Source organism: Ooceraea biroi, chromosome 6 (assembly GCF_003672135.1).
Source record: "Ooceraea biroi isolate clonal line C1 chromosome 6, Obir_v5.4, whole genome shotgun sequence".
NCBI classification, from domain to species: domain Eukaryota; kingdom Metazoa; phylum Arthropoda; class Insecta; order Hymenoptera; family Formicidae; genus Ooceraea; species Ooceraea biroi.
The window spans coordinates 12,271,921-12,285,508 of NC_039511.1; the positions used below are offsets into that span (position 1 = coordinate 12,271,921).

Genomic DNA, 13,588 nt, shown 5'->3' on the forward strand with positions numbered 1-13,588 from the left:
TAATAAATCTCTTTAGCATTTGTATAAAATGTAAAGATACAGAAATATCAAATTATATTAGCTGGGATTAAATGACAATATCTCAATTTCTGGCAACGCTACCTCTTCAATGATCATTCAGAGCTACCTAGAAGCCTCGTGCGAAAGCTTCATATTAATCGTAAGATATCTTTTCATTCGCGATGTCTCGATGCATTCTTTTCCGTTCCTCTCGCCAGTTTTCGGGATCCCCACTTTCTTCACGAGAGTCGTCCGACCAGTGAAAATCACGATCAATGATGACCGGTGAGTGATGTCAGTCTCGGTGGAGTGACAGTGGTATATATTGCGGTGTGAGTCGAGTGAGAGTGGTGGAGTTAGAGCGATTTAAGAGGCTTGTTTATACCTTGCATCCGAAGGCGGCGAGTTTAAGGATGCACTCAATGAGGAAAAGCAAGGTGACGACCAAGTTCACGACGGTCAAGAAGTCCAATAAAACTGGCGGCGCATCGTGATACTACAAAATACACCCAACACACAGACGTAACACAACCCAGATTCTATATATTCCGTTGTGCGCCCTGCATTATAGTATATCTACATATCTCTTCATCCCTTTTCAATTAGTCTCTCTGTTCGATCGCTCTCTTCGCCTATTTTTCATCTGAGTAAGATACTATTGAATTTTTATAAAATTCTCTCGTAAGATCAGAATTAACTGTATTCATATTTCGACTAATTCGACATATGTCATTCGCATATTAAAAACATTTAAATATATAAAGTTGACAAAGAAAGAAGAAATTTCTGATTGCTTTAGCTACTGTCTTCTAAATCTTTTTTTGTGTATATTGCATAATATATCGTATTATATATATTACACTATTATAATAATAAATAAGATAGAGACAGCAAAGCTATATACAACGTTTCAAATTTAATTGTACTTTACTAAGAAAATATTGCAAGTTTTTGTTTCCTATTTATAAGAAAAATGTTTGGACAGTTTGTCTTATTTATCATTCTCTCATAAAATTTTATAAAACAGCGACATCATTTCTAATCAAATTAATTTCACAGCAATTAAATCTGATTTTTTTTAATTTAATTTTTTTTAGTAAAGCGTTTCTTTTCCCGGATTACCAAGCAAATCTAACCAATCTCTCATAGGATGGCTTCTCAAGAGACTCGTCGTATGTGTTTACGTAAATCTCGATCGGTGTGTGTACGTAACAACGTTTAATCTCATGTGTGCTGAGTGTGTGCTCGTGTAAGAAAATTTGTACTCTGTCTCACAACACAATGCCATGCGTGTGACGAGTGGAAAACGAGGAGCGCTCTCGCGGCAGCCTCGACTTCAGTCTCTCGTCGTGATCATTATAGATCATCATCATCATCATCATCATCATCATCATTATTATTATCATCACCATTATTATCATCATCGTCATCATCATTATCATCATCATCGTCATCATCATTATTATCATTATTATCATTATCATCATTACTGTCATCGCCACCGGTGTCATTTCCGGCCTATAACACGCAGTCATAGTAATCGTGATGTTACGCATGCGAGGATCAAAAACATATCAGATCGTGCAAGTGATTGCGTGCGAATGCAGGCAAGGCGGCGGGCAAGTCATGCACAAGGATATCAGAAGTACGAAGAGTTTTCTTTCTGTACACCTTTTCTGTGACACTTGAGACTTTCTTCTCTTGGAGACTATCCCTCGCCCGTTTTTGAATTCTTGGTTCCAAGGTATTTCGAAAATCAATCACGATGAGCGCAAAAATAAAATACACAGAACGACAGAGAGAGAGAGAGAGAGAGAGAGAAAGAGAGAGAGAGATAAGAGTGAGAGGAAGAGATAGAGAAAGAGAGAAAGAGCAAGAAAGATGAAGACAAACTAAAAATAATCCGAGTTACGTTCTCATATCATAATGTATGGATATTTATGAGTGTCATTTCATGTATGACGTATGAATCTGCGTGTGTGTATATTTGTAAGTGTAATTGTTGACTGTATTGAATGTTTGCGTAAACTGCATCTCGATTAAAACTCCAAGAGCATGCGTTATCAGCGAGCTGATTTCGTACATTCTGTTAATTTGGAAAATGTAAAATGAAAAGACAAAGGATATTTTCGCGGATAAACTTGCTCTAGAGTATTTAGTACTACGATGAATATCGGCAAGTATCGATACTTGGCAGATATTCGATCGTGATCTAAATTTTTCAGTACTTTGTGTGAGGTCTACGTGGTTTCATGATAACAGGATAACATGAAAGAGTGCGAATATTGTAAATTGCATCATAAAATAGTCAACATTGCTTACAAAAATCAAAAACGCAATGATAAATCTGCACTCAAAATTTTAATCCTGTTATCACCTTCGTGTCCAGTGTAAATTATGAATATAGCAGACCTGGGAAGATTCGCGACTTATTATTTTTCTTTATCAAATAGCATTTATCAATAAATTTAATTTAACTTTATACCATCTGCTATTAGTAAACTATAGAAATCCTGTTTAAATTTTTAGATATGATGTTAAACAAAGAACGTTCATAAATTTTAAAAATAAAATTAGCCGAGTTAAAAAATGATTTCAAAATTAAATGACATTTAAGGGTGCATTTATGATCGATCCCAGATAAAAGCACGAGCCAAGATGCATTACATCTGTTTACATCTCGAATCTTCCTAGACCGCTGTAAAGCTCGATCACGTGTACAGAGCTGAGCATATTCTGCATACTAAAATACTTCAAGTAGAGTTCATCTTGCTAGGGTTTAGTCCGAATGACAGAACAACGAGTAATAAAAGGAGAGTTCTATCTAAAGATATCTTGCAGCTATATCCTTACGTAGAGGAGCACCATCGAAAAATAATACCATTCCAGTTCTATCGAGATACATATCTATATATTCGTACGAGGTATATCGAGAGAAATGGAAACGCTACAACTACTCCGACAGCATCTAGCGCTTGTTCAGCCCTGCGCACAGAAATTTCGCTAAGTAGTATATTCTATTATACTTGTACACGCGCGGAGAGATAGAAAGTAGATACGAATACCTCCGGAGTACCGAGACTGTCCAATGTGTATTGCATCGGTACTCACGAAGAGACGCACTAATTATTTTCTAATAAGCAGCACTTACCGGGCGACGCGAAAATTCGCTTTCTTCCTCGAGATCCGTTCTCCTCCATTTTTAATCAATTTATTAGTCTATTATACAGAAACGATATAGCCATCGCATTAGATATACTAATCGTATTACATTTAGTCGTATAAACTCATGGTTAACTCTTTTTCTCGCTTCATGAATATTTCTGCCAGTTCCATTAATAAATCAATTACACGAACAATCTACATTTATCGCAGAATTATTTTTATTATTATTAATTATTGTAGCAATACGCGTTTGCACAACAATTAATTATTTCAACAAGGAAACGAGAAATTTGCGACACTACAAGCTTTGGTCTCAAGGTGGAGAACGGTCAGGTGGAAAGCCATTTTTCGCGCTACTCGACCTAGCGAGAGTCTCGAATTAGATTCTCGCCTTACTCGGAATATACTGAGAAAGTTCGATGAGAGAGGACTTGTTGGCTTGTATGTGAATCCTACCTTCACGCCGAATGCGGCGATCTTCAGTATGCACTCGATAGTGAACATCCCTGTGAAGCACATGTTCATGTACTTCAGCGTGTTCTTGTACTGCTCGGTTTGCTGATGGAACTGCAATGCATACACTGACAAACACACGGCCGACAGACAGACATACGTACAAGCCTATAAAACCGCGTGTCTCGCGTGGATGAGATTCTTTTTCTTATCAGCACAACCCTCTTCCTTCCTCTGACCGCCGTCAATGAGGAAGGAACAGGTGGCTGATTCTCTTTTCCGTTCTTTCCTTTCTTTTACGCCGAAACTCTGTGCACCGATACATGAACATTCTTGTGCCGCACAATAAATACCGTATATTGGCTAAGTTTGTCATCAACAGGATTAATAAACTACTAGGATAATAAATGGGAATGCCAAACATAGTTCGTAAAATTTGAGTTTTCTTTTTAACTGTACATTTAGTTTCTGTAATTCGTGTTTAAATTGTAATTTAAACTATAATTCATGTTAATAGGGTTGTTTTTGCCCTTGATGTCTAATATTTTAAATAATGTAAAGTAATTAATAAATATAAGGTACGACAATGTACAACATTTTTCTCTTTATAAATATAATTATTAAGACATTTTTAAGAGTCTTACAATCGCGATGCAGAATTAATCCTGCTGAAGCATTCCTTCCATGCTATGTTACTTGCACTGCAAAAATTGTATCAAATACAGAATAATGAACGTAATACTAAAGTAAAACTTCCCGAAGTAAAGACAGAAAGAGAGTGAATAAAATTTCAAATAAATTATTGTGCTCGAAAATGATCGTTATACATAAGTTTCGTGTGTCACGAATTGGTACACAGTTTCAGTCACGTACCACGTGTAAAATTAATTTGCGAGAAATACATATATGGAAATTACGTGTACGTAAAAATACGCAGTGATTTATGTCACCCTTAAAAATCTTAGACGTCATTTGAAAAATGTGAGGACATTTTCTCATCTTCTCGCTGTTATAACTTACACGAACTTATTTTGCATGTGTGTATGACTATAGATCACAAAATATTTGTTCTCTCTTTGTTCTCGCGATATCGACTGGTCTCTGAACGAGTGTAGTGCATATGTTAATAGTGTGCATAACATGAATATACCAGTACCACTGCCCCATTTCGCACGCATTGATATCTCTTTAATTGACTCGTTAACAATGCTATCGGGCATGTGCTGATATAGCTCATGATTAATTGGTCTTCTGGATTGATGGACTATATATTCCCGAATGATGGACTCCGCCGCGGAAGCGATGCATTTCAAGAGGGTGACGCATAAGTTTCACAAATTTATCCTTTTACGTCGGCCTTTATACATTTAAAATTAACCTGTTAATTAAAAATTTTTTATTATTGGCATTAATAATGCCAATAATATAATAATAATATTGAAGATATTGAAGATTTTGAGTCTCTCTTCTTGTCATCGGGTCCTAGGGGGTCCACGGATCAGAGGTTGGACACATACGAGTCAGTGTCTAAGAAACTAGTTTTAACAAGACTGTGACAAAAAAAAGACAGAGAAACGATCGAAAGAAACGTAAAAGAGACAATTAAACAAAGATATTTAAAAGTAAGTGATTTCCCGGAACAGAAAGAGCTTAATTAACGGAGGGATCGTCAGGAATCATGAAACTTCACTTCTCGAAGTGCTTAGATCTCTTTGCAATCTTTTCTTTTCTGGAGCAGGAAAGGGTGATAGGTAAAACGTGCGGACGCCCCGTGCAGGGTGTGTTTTCTGTCACTGTAAAACACACACACATTCAGTGGATATCTAATTGATGTTTCACTCAATAACATTCCTATATCGGTTAATCTGTTTCGGCGGCAGCCAGCATGCGACACGCAGTTTTGCACGTGTGTGAGAAGAAATGCGTGATATACATGTATATGTATATACGTATATACATCGTATCGGTCACATCGAACGAGAGGACAACTAATTATGATTCAAGCGTTACAAGCTGCGCGATTAATATATTTTACGTTTGTGTAATGTGTAAATATAATTTTATAAATAAATCCAAGAGCTATTGATTAAAACATGAAAGTTTAGAACAAATAATTTTGCGATTTAGAAAAATATTACATATTCAAAAAATTTTCTACATGTCAAAATAATATTAATTATTATTGCAATTGATTTAGAGACATCGACTTTTTTTACATAAAAAAATATAAATTCATGGTTACTCTTTTCTTTTGATGCAGTTCCTTGGAAAATTTTCGAAATATACACGCCGTTTTTATACGATAATTATAAACACCGTCTCCTCGCTCGTGAAAGCGTGTCGATGCCATCACATCGTGAACACATCGTGTCTCACATGGTATCTGCTCTCAAGACTTGGTGCAGTGCGTGTGCAAGTGATCTGAACATTCCGTGTCTCTTTCTCAGGCAAACAAGTCATATAATCAGGTGTTATGTGTAAATTTATTCGAATCAGCTTATGTGTATGTGTCTCTCTAATTCCGAGCGAGTTTGAGCTGAAGCTATGATCTCGTTCGAGAGTGACAAGGGTTAAAAACTCTATTTCGTGCGTTCAAGTCAAACTGTACAAGTTAAGAACAACGGGAAGGCAAACGAAGAAAGGACTCGGAGTAGGGTTCAGAATTCGGTTCGGGACGAAAGCGTGCGCGATTTCGGCTACTTTCTCTCTCGTATATTCGCATTCGTCTATTCCAGCAATGATAGATGAACAAGAGTTATTAATCAAGTGAAATAATCGAAAAATAGTAAAAAAATAATGTGAAGATGTAGTCTAAATTAATAAGTACTATATTTTTTCCATTAATTTTACGAATCACAACAATATTCGATATTACAAGGATACTCGATATTGTTTTAATAATTTTGTAATAATTTCTTTGTAATGCTTTAATTTAGTCGAGTGTCAAGAATCCTGAATACTCGAATACTCCACTTGATTTAAATTTAATAATGCAATGTTATCTACAAAATTGCGACTATGCGTTTTGAGAAATATAACGAGAAAGGAGAGCCATTAAAAAGAGGAGGCCATTAAATATCGAGCTTGAAGAGGGTAAAGAAAGGTTGAAGAGTTTGAAAACGGGTGCTTCAGAAAAACACGGGTCGCGTGCAGGGCTGGTAGACGCCGAGAAGGCGCAATCTTTTGGCACCTTGTGTTCTCTAATTGTAAGTCATCTCACAATCAGTTATATCAAGCGGAATTTAGGTGCAACGCGACTGCCCGACTACCAGTTAAAATATGGTATTAGCAAGGCGAACGTAAGAATCGAACGCACGTCTGTGAGTATGTGGATATATGTGTATATGTGTGTATGTGTATTTACTGTGGAGATCACATTGATATTCGAAAACGTGTTTCCTTTGCACGTTTCCGAATATGTCTACTTCGAAAACGAGGACACAGCGGCCATGCAATTGGTCGAACGAGGAATTAGGTAGAGACCGGGTTTAGGGTAAAAAATAAATCTAAAAATACAGCACAAAATTAGAGCGAAATAACGAGACCAATTTAAAAAAATTATTCTCTCTTATCTTTATCGACTCTCTAAATATTAAAGTAAGAATATAATGTTCATATTATAAAAATTGCTACACAAATTTCAAAGAAAATGTTAATTTCGCTGTTTTGTTATTTTTATTAAATTATTTACTGCGAAACTAATTAATTTATTATTTTAATAATGATGTATCAGATTTTGCGAAGATTTACTTAATATTTTAAGAGTGTGTTAAAGACACAAGAATAAATAAAAATAATTCTCAAAAATACACAAAATGTACATTAATTAAAGCAAAATATAGAAAAAGGATACATAAACTGAGTGCGTGGTAATAATTATTTCAAGAAGAAAAGTATAACGATTGTCGATTATTGAAAACATATGTTTAAGAATCGACGAAACAATAAAAGAACTAAAGGAACTGAAGGAAAAGTGAGAATAAAACAGACAATACGTCAATAGAGAAAAAGATAGGAGGAGAAATTTTGCAGAGGAAACTTTAGTGGAACGGGATAAGATAAAATTCGACATAGCTGTGTGTACGTATTGTTAAATGTAAGGGTGATACAATTATACAGAGAAAACGATCAGAAAAGGTCAGCAGGCAAGAACAACAATGTCCTCGTACGTATATAACATGATATATAGATATAATACAGTCATTCGGGTATTACGTACGCTGTGCTTGGACGCGACATATTCACGTTTACGCATATCTTCGTTACACTAACAAGAGACGAGACTGTTTGTCGATTGGTTAAAGTTGCCGATAGGTTTAACAGGTTTTTCTTACGCCAAGAAGAAAAACGCGCGGATATCGAAGATACTGTGAAGGATAAGTATCGCAGGACGCAAAGACAAATGATCGGTACGTCGCAGCTCCAGAACTGAGGCACAAGTGACGACGTGATTTCTAATCCCAAATTGTCAGAGATTATATTTTTACTGAAGAAAATGTTTTCTTAGTGACGAAATAATTTTGCAGAATGAAATAACTTGCACTTATGCCTCTTTTTTAGATTTTGGCGTTGCGATGCGAAAAATCGAAAACAAAAGCAATGTCGGAATTTGCAAAATCTCGTTTGAATCCACTTGGACTCAAAAGATCTTTGCACATCTCCATTTACATTGCTTTTGTTTTCAATTGCTCCCGTAGAAAAGGCGCATATTTCAAAAAACTTTTCTTTTCTCATTACTCGCGTTTTCTACATCGGAGCGAATTGAAGAGGAAAATCGGTAATCTCATTAGTAAATCTCTCTAGAAATTCAAAACTTGTAGTGCAAGGGAGAGATCGACGATCGTGACACTTACCTTCATCATAAGCAGTAATGTATTCAGTACGATGAGTATCATGATAAAATATTCGAATGGCGTGGATACAACTATTCTCCAGATTTTGTACTTTATGCTGTTCCGCTCCTTCGGCATGTACCTCTCGAGCGGACGAGCTTGTATTGTAAAGTCTATACAAGATTTCTGTAAAATTAACACGGAGTTATTAATCGCTCGTGTCGATATTGAAAGATATAAATTCTCATGCGATCCTCGTTAATTATTGAGATAGAAGAAAATTAAAATTCATTTAAAAAATGAAACAGGAAATATAAAAAAGTTACACGATCGGATATTTAAGAGATTCTTAAATATTTTAAATTAATTTAAATAAAAAAATTATAATTCTAATAAACAAATATATATTTATTTTATATATTCTTAAGATAATTGGCATTTTGTCACATAAAACAAATTTGCACAAATCTTTCTTAATTCCTCTAATCTGTTGGAAATAAATGGCATATAAAATGTAATTTTTATATGTTATACATACGCATAAAATTAAATTAAGACAAATGAAAAAAACATTTGACGCGGAAAACGTCACCTGATTTTTATCGATTTCGCCGTCCTGTAGTTCTGCCTCCCCTTGCTCCTGGAACGTGATGATAATCAAGGCCACGAAGATATTGACGAAGAAGAACGGAAAGACAATGAAGTAAACGATGTAGAAAATGGACATTTCGATGCGAAAATTCTGAATGGGGCCCTTGTCCTCGTACGTGGCCGCCATTGAATTTTGCAGGATCTGCGGCCAACCCTCGCCGGTCTGGACGGCGAATAACGTCAGCATGGCCACCATCACGTTGTCGTAATGAAAGGACTGGAGATCCCATTTTCGCTCTTTGAGCTCTGGTAATGACGAACCCTCCTCGAAAACGAAGAAGGAACCTCTAAAAACGTGAAAATACAAAATTAATTTCGTGCTTACTCGCGTACATTCGCAAGACACAAATATTTTCAAAAGAATAAAATTTAATAAAATAGAAAATAAATTTTTGTTCAATTTACTTTACCCACTTCATTTTTACTCATGTTATTCTACTTTCTTTACTTATCAAAAAAATACCTTAATAAAAAGTTATTAAGTGTTTCAACGTACGCGCATACTTCGTACTTTTCGAGAAGTACTATTCGAAATATCAAACTTAAAATAATAAGGGTAATTTACCCGTCGCGGACGAGCTACGACATATACTCACTTGCACTCCTCTGGCTCATACTTGCTCTCGTCGGTGCAGAAGAAGAATCTACCGTTGAACAACTGCACCGCGATCACAGCGAATATGAATTGAAACAATATGTATACTATGAGAATGTTAATGACGTTCTTAAGACTATTCACCACGCAGTCGAACACTGCCTTGAGTTTCGGCACGCGCTTTATCGTCTTGAGCGGCCTGAGCACTCGCAGCACTCGCAGCGATTTGATGGTCGAAAGATTTTGGCCGGCCGAACTGCCGCTCATGTCGAAGGCGAACGACACCATGGCGCATATCACCACAACTGCGTCCATAATGTTCCAGAACTCGCGCAGATACGAGCCCGGGTGCAGTATAATGCCGAGGTCGATGATCTTCAACACCATCTCGATAGTGAAGACGCCGGTGAACGCGTAATCGAAGTAGTTGAGGATCTTGTTTCTCGGCGCGTCCTCTGAAACCGGATCCTCGGCAGCCAGTGCGATACTCGATAACGATATCACCACCATTATGAAGAAATCGAAGTACCGAAGGTTCACGATCCAGTGGGCGGCTCTTCTTACGCTGGAACAAATGAGATCGCATCAGTATTGTAACATTGTTGCACTGCAATACTGACTCACGAAGCAGAATGCAATAGCTTTACAACTGTCTTAATAGATATTAAAATACGGAAATTAAAATACATATTTAAAAAAATGTAATTACTGAATCCTTTAATCTGTGAACGAAGAAATTAATCTATAATATTATTCTGTTACGTAAATTATTCCAATGAAGATTATAGAATAATATTTCATTAAATTCTTACGGATTCGTAGGGGACAGTATAAACATGGAGGAGTATGGCAGCATTGGTTTTGGTCCCGTGTCGTCGTCTTCATCCTGCCTCCTCTCTTCGGATGTCTGGGTTTCACCTCTTCCGTCTCTGCTAAAAAAAAATGCGAGATGTCATTTCTTATTTTCATATCATTTATCTTATTTTCTACTACATAATTTATGACACGCGAATATAGTTTTTCAGTTATTTATTTTTATTGTTGCAATCTCAGGAAACAATTACCAATAATTAACTTTATCTGTTTCAGCAAGGTACATGATTTGCATAAAGTCACAAAATTACAGCAAAATTTTCTGCAATAGTTTTCTTTCCACTTCACATAAAGTTCACTTACGGAAATTCTATAGTTTCATAAAAGTGATTTCGTACAATTTTTATAACCGTATCTTTTAAATTTTTAATCAAAATCTAAACTGCCAAAACACTTTGTTTACACTCATCTTGTGAGGTTTAATATAGTCTGACGCAATTAATAAATTGTTAAGAAACACGATGATACATCAAGAGAAAGATGAGAATCTGTAACAAGAAAGAAGGGAGACTTACAAATTCTGAGTTGGACTTGGAGGGCAGATTTCTACCTTCGGTGCACCACCGTCCCCAGGTTTCTGTAGCGACTCGATCTCTTTCTCGAGTTCTTGCAACTGCTTCTCCTTGTCCTCTTCCTTCTCCTCTTCCTCGGCGGCGCTTAGCTCCTGTGCGTTCGCGAGATTGTCGACGGCGATAGCCAAGAAGACGTTCAGCAGAGTGTAGTTGCCGAAGAGCACCAGCACGATAAAGTAGAGTGAGTAGGCCATGTTCTGCGACTCGATACCCTTGTACATCACTTCGTTCCAGTCTTCTCCAGTCAGGATCTGCCGTCATAATTATAGTTAGAATTATAGTTAATATAGTCGAATACTCTCAACAAGTTCATTCAAAAATCTGTTTTATTGTATTCAGTCGATTATTTATGTTTATTCTAAATTAGAATAGATATTAATAAATATAAATATTACGTAATAACAATCTCAGTTCATTATACACAAATGGTAACTTTATCATATATTCCAGTTTTTGTTTAAATTAAAATTAAAAAATACTTAAATTGCATATCGTATTGTTCACTGTCTTTCGAAAGCTAGCGAGACTATGAACAAAAACTTTTCTCGCCAAGCAGGATGACAACTTGATCAAATAAACGTAATAAAAGAATTTGTGATATTACTTCACGATATGACCAAATAAAAAATTCTTCAAATAATTTGCGTAGTGCAGTTGAATGTTTAAAATCGCGATAATGATAAGTTGGACTCACTTGGAAGACAGTGAGTAGTGCGATGGGAAAGGTGTTGAAATTGGTGGGCGGCGTGCCTTCGCTGAAGTTGAACTGGCCACCGAATAGCTGCATGCCGAGCAGCGCGAATATGAGGATGAAGAGGAAGAGCAGGAAGAGCAGAGAGATGATGCTGCGCATCGAGCTGAGCAGCGATATCACGAGGTTCCTCAGGCTCTTCCAGTATTTGGTGACCTTAAAAATTCTCAGGAGTCTAAGGGCACGTAGGACGGAGAAGCCGAAAGAGCCGGACTTCAACGCGGACCAGATCACTTCGAAGATCGAGCCCGAGATGACGATGCAGTCGAAGCGGTTGAAGCTTGATTCGAAGTATGTGCGAGGACCCAGCGCGTACATCTTTATGAACATCTCCATCATGAAGAGGGCCAGGAACACAAACTCTGCGTAGACTGCAAATAAAAAAATTTTAATATTACAATACATCCAATATTAAAAAAAAGATCTGGGATTTCTTTAATATACAAAATATGTTTTCAAATTGTCGACAAATATCACTGACCAAAATTTTTCAGGTCTTAACGGATTGACTGTCATATGCTATACCTTAGCAGCCATCATATTAAACATTTGATAAATCCAGTTTCCACGCATGTATGAGCTGTCAAATAAAATATTATAACGATATATACGAAAATGCGCAAAACTTACAGAGGAAATCGGTAAGCCATGCCGGCTGACCGTAATGCTCGACGGCCACGCAGATGGTGTTGAAGAACACAAGGATAATGACGAACCAGTAGAACTGCTGCGACTTCACGGAATTGCGTACCCAGAATCTGAATCTCTTCTCAGCTCGCCAAAATTGCAAGCACGTGCCCTGCTTCTTCACCTTTGACTTGAAGTAGGAGGCTCTCGAGAAACCTATGAAGTAAAAGCGGGTATTTTTAGCATGTGATACAATTTGTAAACGTGAGATATGTTATATGGACGCGAAACCAGTCGATCACATTTGTGATTACAAATATTATCACATTCTTTTCTTACACATATATTTGTGAGATGTAAATTATATAATTTTTCTTTACTTTTAAATGTTTTATTAAATCTGTATCTATACCTTTATTTGTCATACTACTTGTGTTACGCTATTTCTGTAATTATAAACTTGGAAGTTCAGAATGTGCGAAATAGAAAAAATCTAAAATACAAAGATCTATGTCAAAATGCAAAATGCAAAACTTTCTGATATTCGTCTAGCGAAATTCTTTTCTGTGAAATATTGTCAGGAGAAAATATATATTGCAATCGGAAACTGGATAATTCTAGAATCATTTTACCTATCGACTGGAAAGTATAGTAAACCATTCCTCTTTTTTTCTTGTTCCACAATGAAAGATAGATGTAAAATAGATAAAATAGATATAAAATTCTATACTAACAATAAGTTGCTCTCTACGAAGCGGATACGATCATATGTGACGATGCGAATATATATATATTATGGCTACTTTGTTACTATGTATGATCACGTCGACTGATAACAGTCCATCCATCAAACTCTATAGGACAGGATTTTTAGTACACTACTCAGGGATCCTAAATATGACTCAATTCTTTATTCGACAGTGCTAAATACTCTACTGTTCCATTAGCTCAATTCATAACTAAGCTAATAACTAAGTTTATAGTTGTCAGTATAAGTCATTAAAAACATTAATCGCAGTATTTCACCAGAGTATATCTATATAATGTAAAAATATCACCGCCGGAAACA

General features: G+C 36.2%; 1 protein-coding gene across 14 annotated transcripts in view; it reads right to left on the bottom strand.

Annotated features, from left to right (window-relative positions):
- LOC105285138 (voltage-dependent calcium channel type A subunit alpha-1) overlaps window positions 1-13,588 on the bottom strand; it is a 155,311-nt gene that overhangs the window by 26,973 nt on the left and 114,750 nt on the right. For 9 of the 14 annotated variants that reach the window (XM_026970484.1, XM_020033549.2, XM_020033551.2 and 6 more), the window contains exons 12-20: window positions 12,523-12,735; window positions 11,836-12,263; window positions 11,085-11,392; window positions 10,509-10,628; window positions 9,698-10,261; window positions 9,043-9,388; window positions 8,472-8,636; window positions 3,622-3,732; window positions 386-496 (exon numbers count right to left, since the gene is read on the bottom strand). In XM_026970484.1, the coding sequence (XP_026826285.1) occupies window positions 386-496; window positions 3,622-3,732; window positions 8,472-8,636; window positions 9,043-9,388; window positions 9,698-10,261; window positions 10,509-10,628; window positions 11,085-11,392; window positions 11,836-12,263; window positions 12,523-12,735 (2,366 nt within the window). The remainder of the gene's footprint in view (window positions 1-385; window positions 497-3,621; window positions 3,733-8,471; window positions 8,637-9,042; window positions 9,389-9,697; window positions 10,262-10,508; window positions 10,629-11,084; window positions 11,393-11,835; window positions 12,264-12,522; window positions 12,736-13,588) is intronic. The other 5 variants (XM_011349117.3, XM_026970487.1, XM_026970485.1 and 2 more) reach the window with 4 other exon arrangements.